The sequence below is a fragment of the Corythoichthys intestinalis genome, chromosome 7 (assembly GCF_030265065.1).
Source record: "Corythoichthys intestinalis isolate RoL2023-P3 chromosome 7, ASM3026506v1, whole genome shotgun sequence".
NCBI classification, from domain to species: domain Eukaryota; kingdom Metazoa; phylum Chordata; class Actinopteri; order Syngnathiformes; family Syngnathidae; genus Corythoichthys; species Corythoichthys intestinalis.
Window position 1 is genome coordinate 11294188 of NC_080401.1, and position 13781 is coordinate 11307968.

Below are 13781 nucleotides of genomic sequence, written 5' to 3' on the forward strand. Positions count from 1 at the left end.
CGGTCATTTAGGACAACATTGGCTCATTCAGAGATCCTCACTGAACTTCTGGAGTGAGTTTGCTGCACTGAAAGTAAAGGGGCCGAATAATATTGCACGCCCCACTTTTCAGTTTTTTATTTGTTAAAAAAGTTTAAATTATCCATTAAATGTTGTTCCACTTCACGATTGTGTCCCACTTGTTGTTGATTCTTGACAAAAAAATTAAATTTCATATCTTCATGTTTGAAGCCTGAAATGTGGCGAAAGGTTGCAAGATTCAAAGGGGCCGAATACTTTTGCAAGGCACTGTACGTAAAATAAACGATACTCCTTGTTTTTTGCTTTTAACCAAGAATCTAGACTGTTTTACGTTCATATCTAGAAATTCCGCAATTTACGCATTTATTTACAAGAATTTTCAACTTAAAAAGCTCTTTGTTTTGTGACGGCCACCATGTTTGATTACACAGTTGCGTAACTTTTGTTTGAGATGTTTACGTAAAATGAAGGAAAACTGCCCGTTTCTTGCTTTTAACAAAGAATCTAGACTGTGACTCTATATACAGTAAATGGCGGAAAACATGGACAAGTCTGAAAAAGCAGTTTCTGTTCTTGCACCCCTCTCTAAAATAAACCGCTGTATTTCAAGCCAAAAGTACTGTTGTGTTTGATAGAACAATATTTCTATATGCTGCCCTAGCAGATTTATGGCTCATTAAGCCCCGAAACTATTTTTAATGTGTCGGATTTTTTTTTTTTTTTTTATTCAGGCATGACAAATCCACATACAGCATTTATATGTGTTTACAATTAATTCAACCTGAAAAGAAAAGGGCAGACGGGAGAAGCCGAAGGTTATTGAAACCCGCCCCCAGTATACCATATAGAACGCCGAATATATCGAATAACAATTTTTGACACTCAGATTTCGTAGTGATTACAAGGTTGTTGTTTTTTTTTTTTTTTATCATCCCCTCTGATTGTTCATTTTCCCAATAGTCCATTGTCGATCGTGGCAATGTGCTCGTTATGTTGATTAGATCCAATAGATTAGTTCAACTCAGTGGTTAGTTTATTCAGTTGATTTCAATCCAGAAATGCGTCCTTCGTCTTCGAGTGTCTGTCAGTATCTTCTTACCCTGGAGACCCCCTTTTACAGACGTCGCGCAACTGCTTTTGTTTCAACCCAGCCATAAAACGAAGGTAATTATATTTATAATTCAAAATGTCTGACATTTTTAGCTTAGAATCATTAATTGATGTCTAATATTTCGTTTAAAAAAAGAAAACAATTTTAAAACATTATTCACTTGCATATTTTAATTTTTTAAACAAATTACATCACAATGAAAAAAATGGTGTCTGTAAAAAAGTAACGGATATCTACCTCATAACTATCACTTAATTGTATTTCTTTTGTTACTGACGCATTTTCTCCGTTATGTTAGATGATAAATAATCAATCCAAACAAGGGGGGGGGGGGGGGGGGGACGTTTAAAAGAGTAAATATATGAAAAAGAAAGTTTCGACCACTCCTTGATGTCTGTGATTTCGGCATCGCGACCCTTGTAATATTACCGTGTTTCACCATAAAATCCCTCAGAGGTCCGGCTGTGGCCTTTCACAGCTGTGTCTTGGCACTCGTTGATACATGCTACATGGAGTTTTTGGATCAAAAAGAGGCAAGTACGCGATTTCTCGTATATAGTCCCCCTACGGATGGACCGCGTGTCTCGTCAACTGATAGTGAAGTCTATGCCTTTGGTACATTCAGTTGTTAGCTGATTTTGATTTTGGGTCCAGCAACCATTGTGATGATAAACTGTGCGCAAAATGAAGGAATGAATACAAAATGTTAAAAATATACAGGTAGTCCCCAGGATACCATGTACTCCACTTACACAATTTCGACTTTACGACGCCGGAGTCTCATCCACCATTTTGTCTCCAGTCGTTTTTTTTTTTTTTTTTTTTTTTTTTAGTCGCATTTGTCGAGGGCTAAAAAAGAGCCGACCTGATCCAGAGGTAGCTTTTTTATCAACACCTTTTTCCTGTGTGCATTGCCTTACGCCACTGACAATGACATTCTCCTGTTTCAACAAGATGTCCTTTACCACCATATGCCCTATTTTCCTTATATATTATATCCTCTGGTTGTCTTACATCTCTGACTGTTCTTTGAGGTAATTTATATTGCTATTTTTGTGTTGCGATCGCAAATGCTACTCAGTGACAGCCAACGAACACTTTTAATTTTTTCATTAATAACCAATCTTAATTCTATTTATTTACACTTCCCCCTTACTAAGGTAGTTTCGTAGAAAAGGTAAATCTGTTAAATCTAGAGCCTACCTGTAGGCATGAACAGGATTACTACAAAATACCAAGGCCAAACCCGGCTAATTTATTCAAATATCCGTATTTTAGAAAAATAGGCCTACATGACTGTTGTGATATATAAATGTCAGTCAAAGCAGTAGTACCACCTACAAGTAACTAGGTCGGAGGCCATATACTAATATATACACACACACACACACACATAGAAACAGATTGTTCATAAATATCAAGATAGATATGTGAGTCAATCTGACTGTTGGCAACACAGGTCAGAACAACAGTGGCAGTTAGATACCTTTTTATTTTTTTTCAGGTCGTGTGTGTCGTGTCGTATCGTGTTTCCCACCCCTACAGTGAGGACAAGAGTAGAGGCAGCAAGATCCCCCTAACAAGCAACAAGTACTGTGTGAAAGACTTATTCAGCGTCTCCTGGAAGGAACCTCATAACTGGCCAAAAACCTCTGAGATGCTAACAGTTATAATTTCTCGTGAACGAAGGAATCTGACCTTCTAGCCAGGCCGCCGGAATCGCACCAGCCGAACTGCCAGACCCATGCTGGCGCAGCTCCAACGGCCTGAGCTGGCGGGAACCGGGCAATCGGGCCAGAAGGGCAAACTCCGCACATTCACCTTAGTCTTAACCCTTTGTACTGACTCCATTTTGAAAGGTTTAAAGAAGGCTCACCGAGAACAAGTGGACAATTTATCCGGGTCGACAGCGGTCAGAGCGGCGAGGCGTAACAGAAACTCAGGCAATGAGGCAAACTCGTTCCAAGGTCACCATAACCGAAGTCAACAAAAGGTTCCCGAGAAAAATGGCAACGCTTAGTTAAACATTCAGTCTTTTGAAGGCTCTCGCTGGGCGGGCCACGGGCATGAAGAAGGGTGTGTTTGGGATTATTGTCTGTTTGTGGATTGGACAGGAGGATTCGTGAGTTACTGTTGTCCGTGCAAAGAAGGGTTGTGGATTTTGCCACCTCAACATCAAAGGGGCTCTTGGAGTCTCGTCAGTCGTGTCATCAGTTGGACATCGGGCATTCTCCTATGTTCCTTGTGTTAGGACAGACCTTCCCGCCATTTGTTGTGGACTGTCCGGGAGAACTGATTGCGAAACTTGGTGGTGCAGACGTGGGCTTGTCAGCATCAATCTTGCTCAGTTAGTTGTATGACGCACGCACTGGGCTTCCGTGATAAGAAGGCGTTGTTTATCTTGAAAAGTCAAACAGTAAATTCGAGAAACGATACTATTCTCTGATTGATTATATTAGAGTAATGCAAACAGTTAGACAGTGCCTACGAGAAAAGGTACTCCTTTAGGTATATCCTTCAATAGTAAACCAAATGAATACTTTTCAAGCACGGTTTGCTAAATGAATGACATGAGTGCATCCTGCAATATTTTTGAGAGTCCATAAAAAGAGGCTTTGCTACTCAACCCTTTCATTCCAACGACCGTCCCATTTTCCCGCGGCTTGTCGTCTTGTGCTGTCCTATCCAACATATTTTCCCGTGTTCTACTAAAAACATAATGACCAAAGGTAGCCTGCGCCACCGCCTTCCGGCACGGTCAGCCTCCTAACCGACAGGTACTGCTGCCTCGTTTCAGGTGTTGGAGCGACACGGACAATTTCTACTCCAACGATCGGAGTATCCTGACGCTGTCTCCGATCGAGGTCACCCACTGCTGACCGGCCTCACCCCCCACCCAACTCTTCGTACCTGCCCTCAGCTTACTTAACTCGAAGTCTATTGCAGAAGCGGGACTCGCTCAGCCGGAGCCGCAAATGAAACCAAAGGTCGTTCGGCCAACTGAACGGTTGACGCTCCTCAGCGCGAGAACTTTGGAGGAGTCGATGCTGCTTGAAGGACATATTGCACACTCCGTTAGAAATCTGATGAACGTTTGGTCCTTGACGTCCAGCTTACTAGTACACTCTTCATATTTACTAGCAAGACAATTCAGCACTCTAGCAATGACAGTGCGCTGATAGAACTGTCTTCTATTCAAAAGCCGAGAATGAGCTTTAGCTGATAGTATTAACAAAGTGCTAGATATTAGCTTGTTTGACATGCGTAGTACTACTGGAGCGCTACTTGAAGTGAATTGTTCTAGTGTGATGAATTGTCCTACAAGTAAGGAGAAAGATTGTTCTAGTAAGAAGTACTATGTCAATGAAGTCTGGGAGAATTCGCTTGGATCGAGTCTCTTCCAAAAACTAAGGTCACCTTTGCTGCTCTCTTGCCACTGCAAGCTGCACTTTCATGTTTTGTCAAGTTTTCCAAATGGACCAAAGCCCACCTCCGTGAGGTTGCCCCCCCAATCAGACGCAAATTTAGAGAACAGTGTCATTTGTTTTTGCTAGGTTTGTGCTGCTATCATTTTTGAGATATTAACAATTCTTTTATAGCTCAATCTGAGGACAACCGGTAAAAATTGGCAAAAAAAATGGTGTCGGTCATTTGTGCTACAATCGTTCTTGAGATTAATTTCGAGTAATGATGTCACGCGGTCCCCCCATTTATTGCAAAATGGATGTTTGTGCTCATTTGTGCTGTAAAAATTTTGTTTGTGCTATCGTTTTTGAGCTACTGATTTTGAGTGATGACGTCAATTGCAGCCTCTCAGTCACGGCTGACGGAGCGTACCAACTCGCTCTCAATAACAGAGGGGTGTCCCAACAACTAGCGCAAACATAGCACAAATAAATGGCACCCCTTTAGGTACATTTTGCAGTAAATTTGGGGAGAGGAGGGTGCGGGTCACGTATTATTTACTGCAAAATGGACCCGAAGAGGTACCATTTGTTTGTGCTAGGTTTGTGCTGCTATTGTTTTTGATGTATTAACAATTCTTTTATATAACTCCTAGCAAAAAGTATGGAATCACCAGTCTCGGACGAGTACTCAGATATTTTATCATGTAGAACAGACTCAGATAAAAAGCTTGGAAAGATAATGACTTAGTTCAAAAGTGCAATTCTTTAGCATTCAGAAACACTAAACGAAATGAATAACATTGTGGTGGTCAGAAAATGTTACTTTTATAGAGCAAGTGCAGAGAAATAAATATGGAATCATGAGAAACAAAGAAATAACAAAAACACATCTCTAGTATTTAGTAGCACCACTTCTGGCTTTTACGACAGCTTGCAGTCTGAGGCATGGACTTGATGAGTATTCTTCATCAGTTTGGTGCCAACTCTCTTTAATTGCCTTGCTGTGGACCATTTTTTTTTTCTATTTCCACCACAGGTTTTCAATAGGGTTGAGATGTGGGCTATTTGCAGGCCATGACATTGACTGGATGACTCTTTCTTCAAGGAATGCTTTAACAGTGTTAGCTCTGTGGCATGAGGCATTGTCATCTTGGAAAATGACATATTTTTAATTGAAGGGATAAGAAAGCAGTCTAAAATTTCAATGTAAACTTGTGCATTTATAGAAGATTTAACCACAGCCATCTCCACAGTGCCTTTGCCTGACATGCAGTTACATATCATCAGGGACTGAGAGAATTTTGATGTCTTCTTCGGGCAGTCATCTTTGTAAATCTCACTGGAACAGCACCAAACAAAGGTTCCAGCATCATCACCTTGTCCAATGCAGATTCTTAAATCTTGACACCTTGTCCAATGCAGATTCTTGACTCTTGACAAGATGATTATGCTGGAACTTTGGTTTGGTGCGGTTCCAGTGAGATTTACAAAGATGACCGCCTGAAGAAAACCTCAAAATTCCCTCAGTCTTTGATGATATGGGGCTGCATGTCAGCCAAAGGCACTGGGGAGATGGCTGTGGTTAACCTGCAAGGATGATCTGGCAACTGCAATCAAAGAGAGTTGGCTCCAAATTGATGAAAAATACTCAAGTCCATGCCTCAGAGACTGCAAGCTGTCATAAAAGCCAGAGGTGGTGCTATTAAATACTAGAGATGTGTTTTGATTGTTATTTCTTTGTTTCTCATGATTCCATATTTATTTCCTCAGAATAGAGTGATTCCATATATATTTCCCTGCAGTTGCTCTATAAAAGTAACATTTACTGACCACCACAATGTTTTTATTAATTTCTTTGTGTTTCTGAATGCTTAAGAGTGGCACTTTTGAACCAATTCATTATTTTTTCAAGCTTTTTATCTGAGTTTGTTCTACATGATAAAATGTCTGAGTGAGTGCTCGTCCGAGACTGGTGATTCCATACTTTTTGCTAGTGGTTGTAGCTCAATCTGAGGTCAGCCAGTTAAATATGGCAAAAAATGGTGTCAGTTACAATTGTTCTATAAAAATGTTCGTTTGTGCTGCTACCCTCTCCGTTGCGGCTGACTGAGCGTACCAACTCGCTCTCAATAACAGGGGGGTGCCCAAACAACTAGCGCAAGCGTAGCACAAACGAATAGCACCCCTTCAGGTCCATTTTGTAGGGGGGCTCGAGATATTTGAGTTATGACATGACCTACAGCCCATTTACTGCAAAATGGACTAAAATGGGTGCCATATGGTTGCTAGTTGTTGGGACACCCTTCTGTTATAGAGAGTTGGTACACTCTGTCAGCCGCAATGGAGGGGCTGCGATTGCCGTCATCACTCGAAATTAACATCTCAATATGTACAAAACTAGGGGTGTGACAAAATATCGAAATGGTGATACAGTGGGGCAAATAAGTAGTCACCCACTAATTGTGCAAGTTCTCCTACTTGAAAAGATTAGAGAGGCCTGTAATTGTCAACATGGGTAAACCTCAACCATGAAAGAATGTGGAAAAAACAGAAACATTGTTTGATTTTTAAATTTAGGTCTAACGAGGTCTAACTAGGCTCCACTCGTTACCTGTATTAATGGCACCTGTTTTAACTCATTTTCGGTATAAAAGACACCTGTCCACAAGCTCAGTCAGTCACACTCCAAACTCCAAACAATGGCCAAGACCAAAGAGCTGTCGAAGTACACCAGAGACAAAATTGTAGACCTGCACCAGGCTGGGAAGACTGAATCTGCCTGTGGGAGCAATTATTAGAAAATGGAAGACATACAAGACCTCTGATATTCTCCCTCGATCTGGGGCTCCATGCAAGATCTCATCCCGTGGTGTCAAAATGATAACAAGAACGGTGAGCAAAAATTCCAGAACCACACTGGGGGGACCTAGTGAATGACCTACAGAGAGCGGGGACCACAGTAACAAAGGCTACTTTCAGTAACACAATGCGCCGCCAGGGACTCAAACCCTGAACTGCCAGATGTGTCCCCCTGCTGAAGAAAGTACACGTCCAGGCCCATCTGCGGTTCGCTAGAGAGCATTTGGATGATCCAGAAGAGGCCTGGGAGAAAGTGTTATGGTCAGATGAAATCAAAATAGAACTTTTTGGTAGAAACACAGATTCTCGTGTTTGGAGGAGAAAGAATACTGAATTGCATCCGAATAACACCATACCCACTGTGAAGCATGGGGGCGGAAACATCATGGTTTAGGGCTGTTTTTCTGCAAAGGGACCCATGTTTACCCATGTTGAAAAGTACAGGCCTCTCTAATATTTTCAAGTGGGAGAACTTGCACAATTAGTGGTTTACTAAATACTTATTTGCCCCACTGTATATCATGATACTTTGTATCCCAAAAGGTTATCGATATGCTCCTGCCAAGAATCGAGATATCGTTTTAAAAAGGTGTCAATGTCTAAAAAATTAATAACAAAAATTAACAAGTTGCAACCAAAATCTCAAACCAGAGCATTCGCAGTCCTTCTGTACGATTTTCAGGGCATTTACAGGTCACTTTGTGTTCATTTTAGGGCATTTACAGGTCATTTCGTGTTGAGTTTGAGTCACTGCCTATACATTTGGGTGATTTCCAGGTCAAGTAACTGAAAATCAACAGGTAAATGACCTTAAATGGCCTAAAATTACCTCATTGCCTGGCATTGGCTGCCACTGATCGCCATAGGCGTTCAATCCATTTGAAATGGGAATGTTCATTCGCTGCCACCCTCCCAGTTCAAATGGATTGGACGTCCACTAGTGATAAACTCATTCCAATTCACAGCAGAAGCTTAATTTTCTGTTTGTTAGTTGTTTGTAGAAAATCCTAGAATGATTTCCTGACTATCGATAATCGTTGTATCGCCATATCGTCAGATCGTTATCCTGAGCTTTGTATCGCAAACCGTATCGTATCGTGAGGTATCAAGGGGTTCCCAGTCCTATACAAAACGATGGCAGCACAAAAGAAAATTTTCACAGCACAAACCTAGCGCAAACCAATGGCACCGTTTCACGACCATTATGCAGTAAATGTGACGCTGCGTGACTACTCTGGAAATGAATAGCTCAAAAACGATAGAAGCACAAATGATTGACGCCATTTTTAATCAAAATAGGGTTCTGGTTTACCTCAAATTCACTTATAAAAGAATTGTTAATATCTCATAAACAATAGCAACACAAACAAATAACATTTTACTCTAAATTTGTGTCTGATAGGGGGCCAACTTCACGGAGGTCCAAAGCCCAAGTCGTAGCATCTAAGGACCCGGCAGCGGTGCGGACGCGCACTCGTCGCTGCTGACCAACCTCCATGTAGATACCAAAGAGATGTGTTCTTTTTGTGCCTGCTCGCGTGCCGCTTTCTCGTGTCGACTCTGCCGTCCTCGGAGCGCGTTGCTAAAGCCATGTTTCAATTCTTGAAGGTACTGTAAATAGACGGCGGCTCTCGTGTTTATTGCCTTCTTCACTCAGTCCCGCAACGAAAGGCGCGTGTCCGTTCAAGGCCGCGACGCTCCATTCAATCAGATCACGGACAGACGCCTCTCGTCGTCACGACTGACGCACGTGGACGAATGTTTAAGTCTGTTTTTCAAAAGTCATCTTGTTCATTTGTTTTGCTTTATGTCATTTGTCAGTTTTTGTATTTGTGCTTGGTATTTCGTTCCGACCGGTGATCTTTGCATGCGTTGCAGCCTCATACCATATAAGCGCGAAGGTCACATTTTGTTGTTTTGCCGTAAAAATAAGCATAAAGGAACCGCAGAGATGCTCGTGAGTTAAGAAACTTGCAACAAGACAACCGTTTTAAACTTGACGTCAGTTTCCACTCGACGCAGTCAACGAGTTAGGTCTCTGCTACTTTTTAACAAATCCGGTACATGTTGTGTGACGCCTTCCTCAGTTTTGTTAAGAAGATTGCACTCGTTAACTATGGAGATAGATTTGTGTCTATTATTCAATTCAATCAAAAAAAAGAGTTGCTTCAATCAAAATATATTTTCAAAAAAGGACTTCAATTTAAAAAAATGAATACAAAAATAAATTTGAGACAAGCATTTGAAAACTTTGAATTTTTTTTATTATAGTAAATTTTTTGATTGAAGTGACTTATTTTAGTTTGAAAATATTTCATATATTTTCAATGAAAAGTCACTTTTAAGAAAAATGTGAACGCTAAAATGAATTTGGAGGGGAAAATAGCATTTGAAAACTTTTTTTTTTTTTTTTTTATTGAAGTGACTTATTTTTCATTGAAATATATATTTCATAAATACTTTCAATCAAAAAGTCCAATCAAAAAAAATATAAAGCATTTGAAAACTTTTTGAATTTTTTGATTGAAATAAACTTTTTTTTTTTTTTTTATTGAAGTGACTTATTTTTCATTGAAATATATATTTACAGTGGGGAGAACAAGTATTTGATACACAGTCAATTGGAAAACCCATTGTCAGTGTATCAAATACTTGTTCTCCCCACTGTATATATTATAAATATTTTCAATCACAAAAAAAGTCCAATCAAAAAAATGTGAATGCAAAAATAAATTTGGACTAAAAAAAATTTTTTTTTAAGCATTTGAAAACTTTGAATTTGTTGTTTGGAGTAAAAAAATGATCACCTTGATTGAAGTGACTTATTTTTGATTGAAAATATAAATTAATATTTCTTATATTTTCAATCAAAAAAGTGACATTTTTTATTGAAAATATAAATCAATATTTCTTATATATTTTCAATCCAATCACTTCAATCCAAAAAAAAAGTGAATGCAAAAATACATTTGGACTTAAAAAAAAAAAAAAAAAAAAACATTTGAAAACCTTGTCTTTGAATTGTTTAAATGGTAAATGGTGTTATACTTATATAGCGCTTTTCCACCTTTTCTCAAAGCGCTTTACACTATCTCAGTAAAAAATAACTTTTTTTTTTTTATTTTTATTGAAGTGACTTATTTTTGAAATTATTTATATCAATATTTCAATTAAAAAATGTGAATGCAAAAATAAATTTGGACTCAAAAGAATTTGAAAACGTCTTTCAATTTTTTTTTTTTTAATTATCTCACATTTTTTTATTGACTTATTTTTGTGAAAATATTTTGAGCATATATATACTAGTCCTTCTAAAAAAATTAGCATATTGTGATAAAGTTCATTATGTTCTGTAATGTACTGATACACATTAGACTTTCATATGTTTTAGATTCATTACACACAACTGAAGTAGTTCAAGCCTTTTATTGTTTTAATATTGATGATTTTGACAAAAAAGCCAAGAAAAAACAAAACTCCCTATCTCAAAAAATAGCATATCATGAAAAGGTACTTTAAAGAACCTACTAACCTAATCATCTGAATTAACAAATTAACTCAAAACCCTTGCGAAAGATTCCTGAGGCTTTTAAAAACTCCCAGCCTGGTTCATTACTCAAAACAGCAATTGTGGGCAAGACTGCCGTACTGACTGCTGTCCAGAAGGCCATCATTGACACCCTCAAGCAAGAGGCTTAGACACAGAAAGAAATTTCTGAGCGAATAGGCTGTTCCCAGAGTGCTGTATCAAGGCACCTCAGTGGGAAGGAAAAAGTGTGGCAGGAAATGCTGCACAACCAGAAGAGGTGACCGCAGCCTGAGAAAGATTGTGGAGAAGGGCCGATTCCAGACCTTGGGGGACCTGCAGAAACAGTGGACTGAGTCTGGAGTAGAAACATCCAAAGCCACCTTGCACAGGCGTGTGCTGGAAATGAGCTACAGGTGCCGCATTCCCCAGGTCAAGCCACTTTTGAACCTGAAACAGCGGCAGAAGCGCCTGACCTGGGCTACAGAGAAGCAGCACTGGACTGTTGCTCAAATTTTGCATGTCATTCGGAAATCAAGTTTGGAGGAAGACTGGGGAGAAGGAAATGCCAAAATGCCTTAAGTCCAGTGTCAAGTACCCACAGTCAGTGATGGTCTGGGGTGCCATGTCAGCTGCTGGTGTTGGTCTACTGTGTTTTATCAAGGGCAGGGTCAATGCAGCTACCCATCAGGAGATTTTGGAGCACTTGATGCTTCCATCTGCTAAAAAGCTTTATGGACATGAAGATTTGATTTTTCAGCACGACCTGGCACCTGCTCACAGTGCCAAAACCACTGGTAAATGGTTTACTGACCATGGCATTCCTGTGCTCAATTGGCCTGTCACCTCTCCTGACCTGAACCCCATAGAGAATCTGTGGGATATTGTGAAGACGACGTTGAGAGACACCAGACCCAACACTGTGGATGAGCTTAATGCTGCTATCGAAGCATCCTGGGCCTCCATAACACCTCAGCAGTGCCACAGGCTGATTGCCTCCATGCCACGCCGCATTGAAGCAGTCATTTCTGCAAAAGGATTAACGACCAAGTATTGGGTGCATAGCTGATATAATTAATTGAAGGTTGACTTTTTTTTTTTTTTTTTTTTTTTTTTTTTGTATTAAAAACACTTTTTTGTATTGGTCGGATGAAATATGCTAATTTTTGAGATAGGGATTTTTGTTTTTTCTTGACTTTTTTGCCAAAATCATCAATATTAAGATATTAAAAGGCTTGAACTACTTCTGGTGTGCAATGAATCTAAAATATATGAAAGTCTGATGTTTATCAGTGCATTACAGAAAATGAACATTATTACAATATGCTAATTTTTTGAAAGGGGACTAGTATATATATATGTGTATATGTGTGTATATATAGATACATATATATTTCATATATTCAATCAAAAAAGTCACTTCAATCAAAAAAATGAATATATTTTTTGAGGCATTTGAAAACTTTAATTTTTTTGAATGAAGTGACTTATTTTTGCTTGAATACATATCTTAATATGTATCAAAATGTATTTCAATATTTCATATACATTTTCAACCAAAAAAGTCACTTCAATCGAAAAAATAAACTCTCAATTTTTTTTTTGTGGAGTGAAAAAATTGTTTTCAAATGTTTTTTTAGTCTATTTTTGCCTTCAAACATTTTATTGAAGTGACTTTTTTTTTTTTTTTTTGAGACTCAAAAACAGCATTGGAAAACTATTTGATTTTTTTTTTTTTTTTTTTAATGAAGTGACTTTTTTCTGATTGAAAATATATTTTATATATTTTGATTGAAAAAATATATATATTTTTTTAATTGAAACTCTACTGTCGAATAAAAAAAAGACACAAATCTACCATTATAGTTATCCCCAGTTGATTTTAAAAGTGGGAGTTCTACATGGCCTCATTGCAGTTTGATTGAGCCAGGAGGTACGACCAAAATGTTGAATTTAACCAAACTCATGAACAATTTAGTTGTTTTAACGTGTGCGCATTGAGCCACGCTGACCGATATATATATATATATTTTATATATATATCCATTTGACCTCATTGTTGCGGTTCAAAGTGTTCTGCTGGAGTTAAAAAAGGACCACGGTTACTTTATTTTGCACATTAGCTCAATCATTGTATATGTTCCGAGTCTGACAAACTCATGTAATGTCAATGTTTTGTTTGCCAGCATATGTTAACCTGTGATACTTCCATTGAAAAGCCAAAGCTCTAGTTGCTTTTTGAACATTGGAAAATTTCCTTTGAATGTCAACTGAATTATAAAGTATATATACGCACACATATACCTTCATGAAGCGTTTGCTGTTGCTACAATATGTAAATCTTTATTTATAGAGCAAGACATCACCTCAGGATCCGCAGCTATTACATATATACACTTAATATGTACATTCATACTAGAAATTGAATACTCTGCCATGTAATCAAACACTCCACCCCACCACACGATCTTCATGTGATCCATACATGCACATTCTAATTAACCAATGCTATCTAAAAACAAAATTCTTCAGAGTGAGATAGCAGGTTTGGTGATCCAGAATGGCGAGTTCAGACATTGCAGGCCTGAATTCAATAAGATGGCTTAATGAAAATGTCAACCAATCTGTATCGTGCATTAGAACACAGCAGATGTGACTCGGCATCTTACAGATGCAGCATGTTGGTGGGCAGGAATTCACTTTTGACTTATGCAATCAATCACTTTCATCACTCCTGTTGACTGGTGTCTGTTGTCGGCCATTCCTCTCGTCCTTAATATTGTCTTATAGCTGATGTTTATGAAAATGCTGTTCTATTTATGTAATAAATGCATTTAAAAGAAACGCTTTTGTCATC

General features: G+C 38.6%; 1 protein-coding gene across 1 annotated transcript in view; it reads left to right on the forward strand.

Annotated features, from left to right (window-relative positions):
- The window catches only part of atp11b (ATPase phospholipid transporting 11B), a 107838-nt gene extending 102641 nt beyond the window's left edge, over positions 1 to 5197 (forward strand). The window contains exon 30 of the mRNA XM_057842338.1: positions 3930 to 5197. Coding sequence (XP_057698321.1) covers positions 3930 to 4011 — 82 coding nt within the window. The 3' untranslated portion in view covers positions 4012 to 5197. The remainder of the gene's footprint in view (positions 1 to 3929) is intronic.
- Positions 5198 to 13781: the final 8584 nt, after the last annotated feature.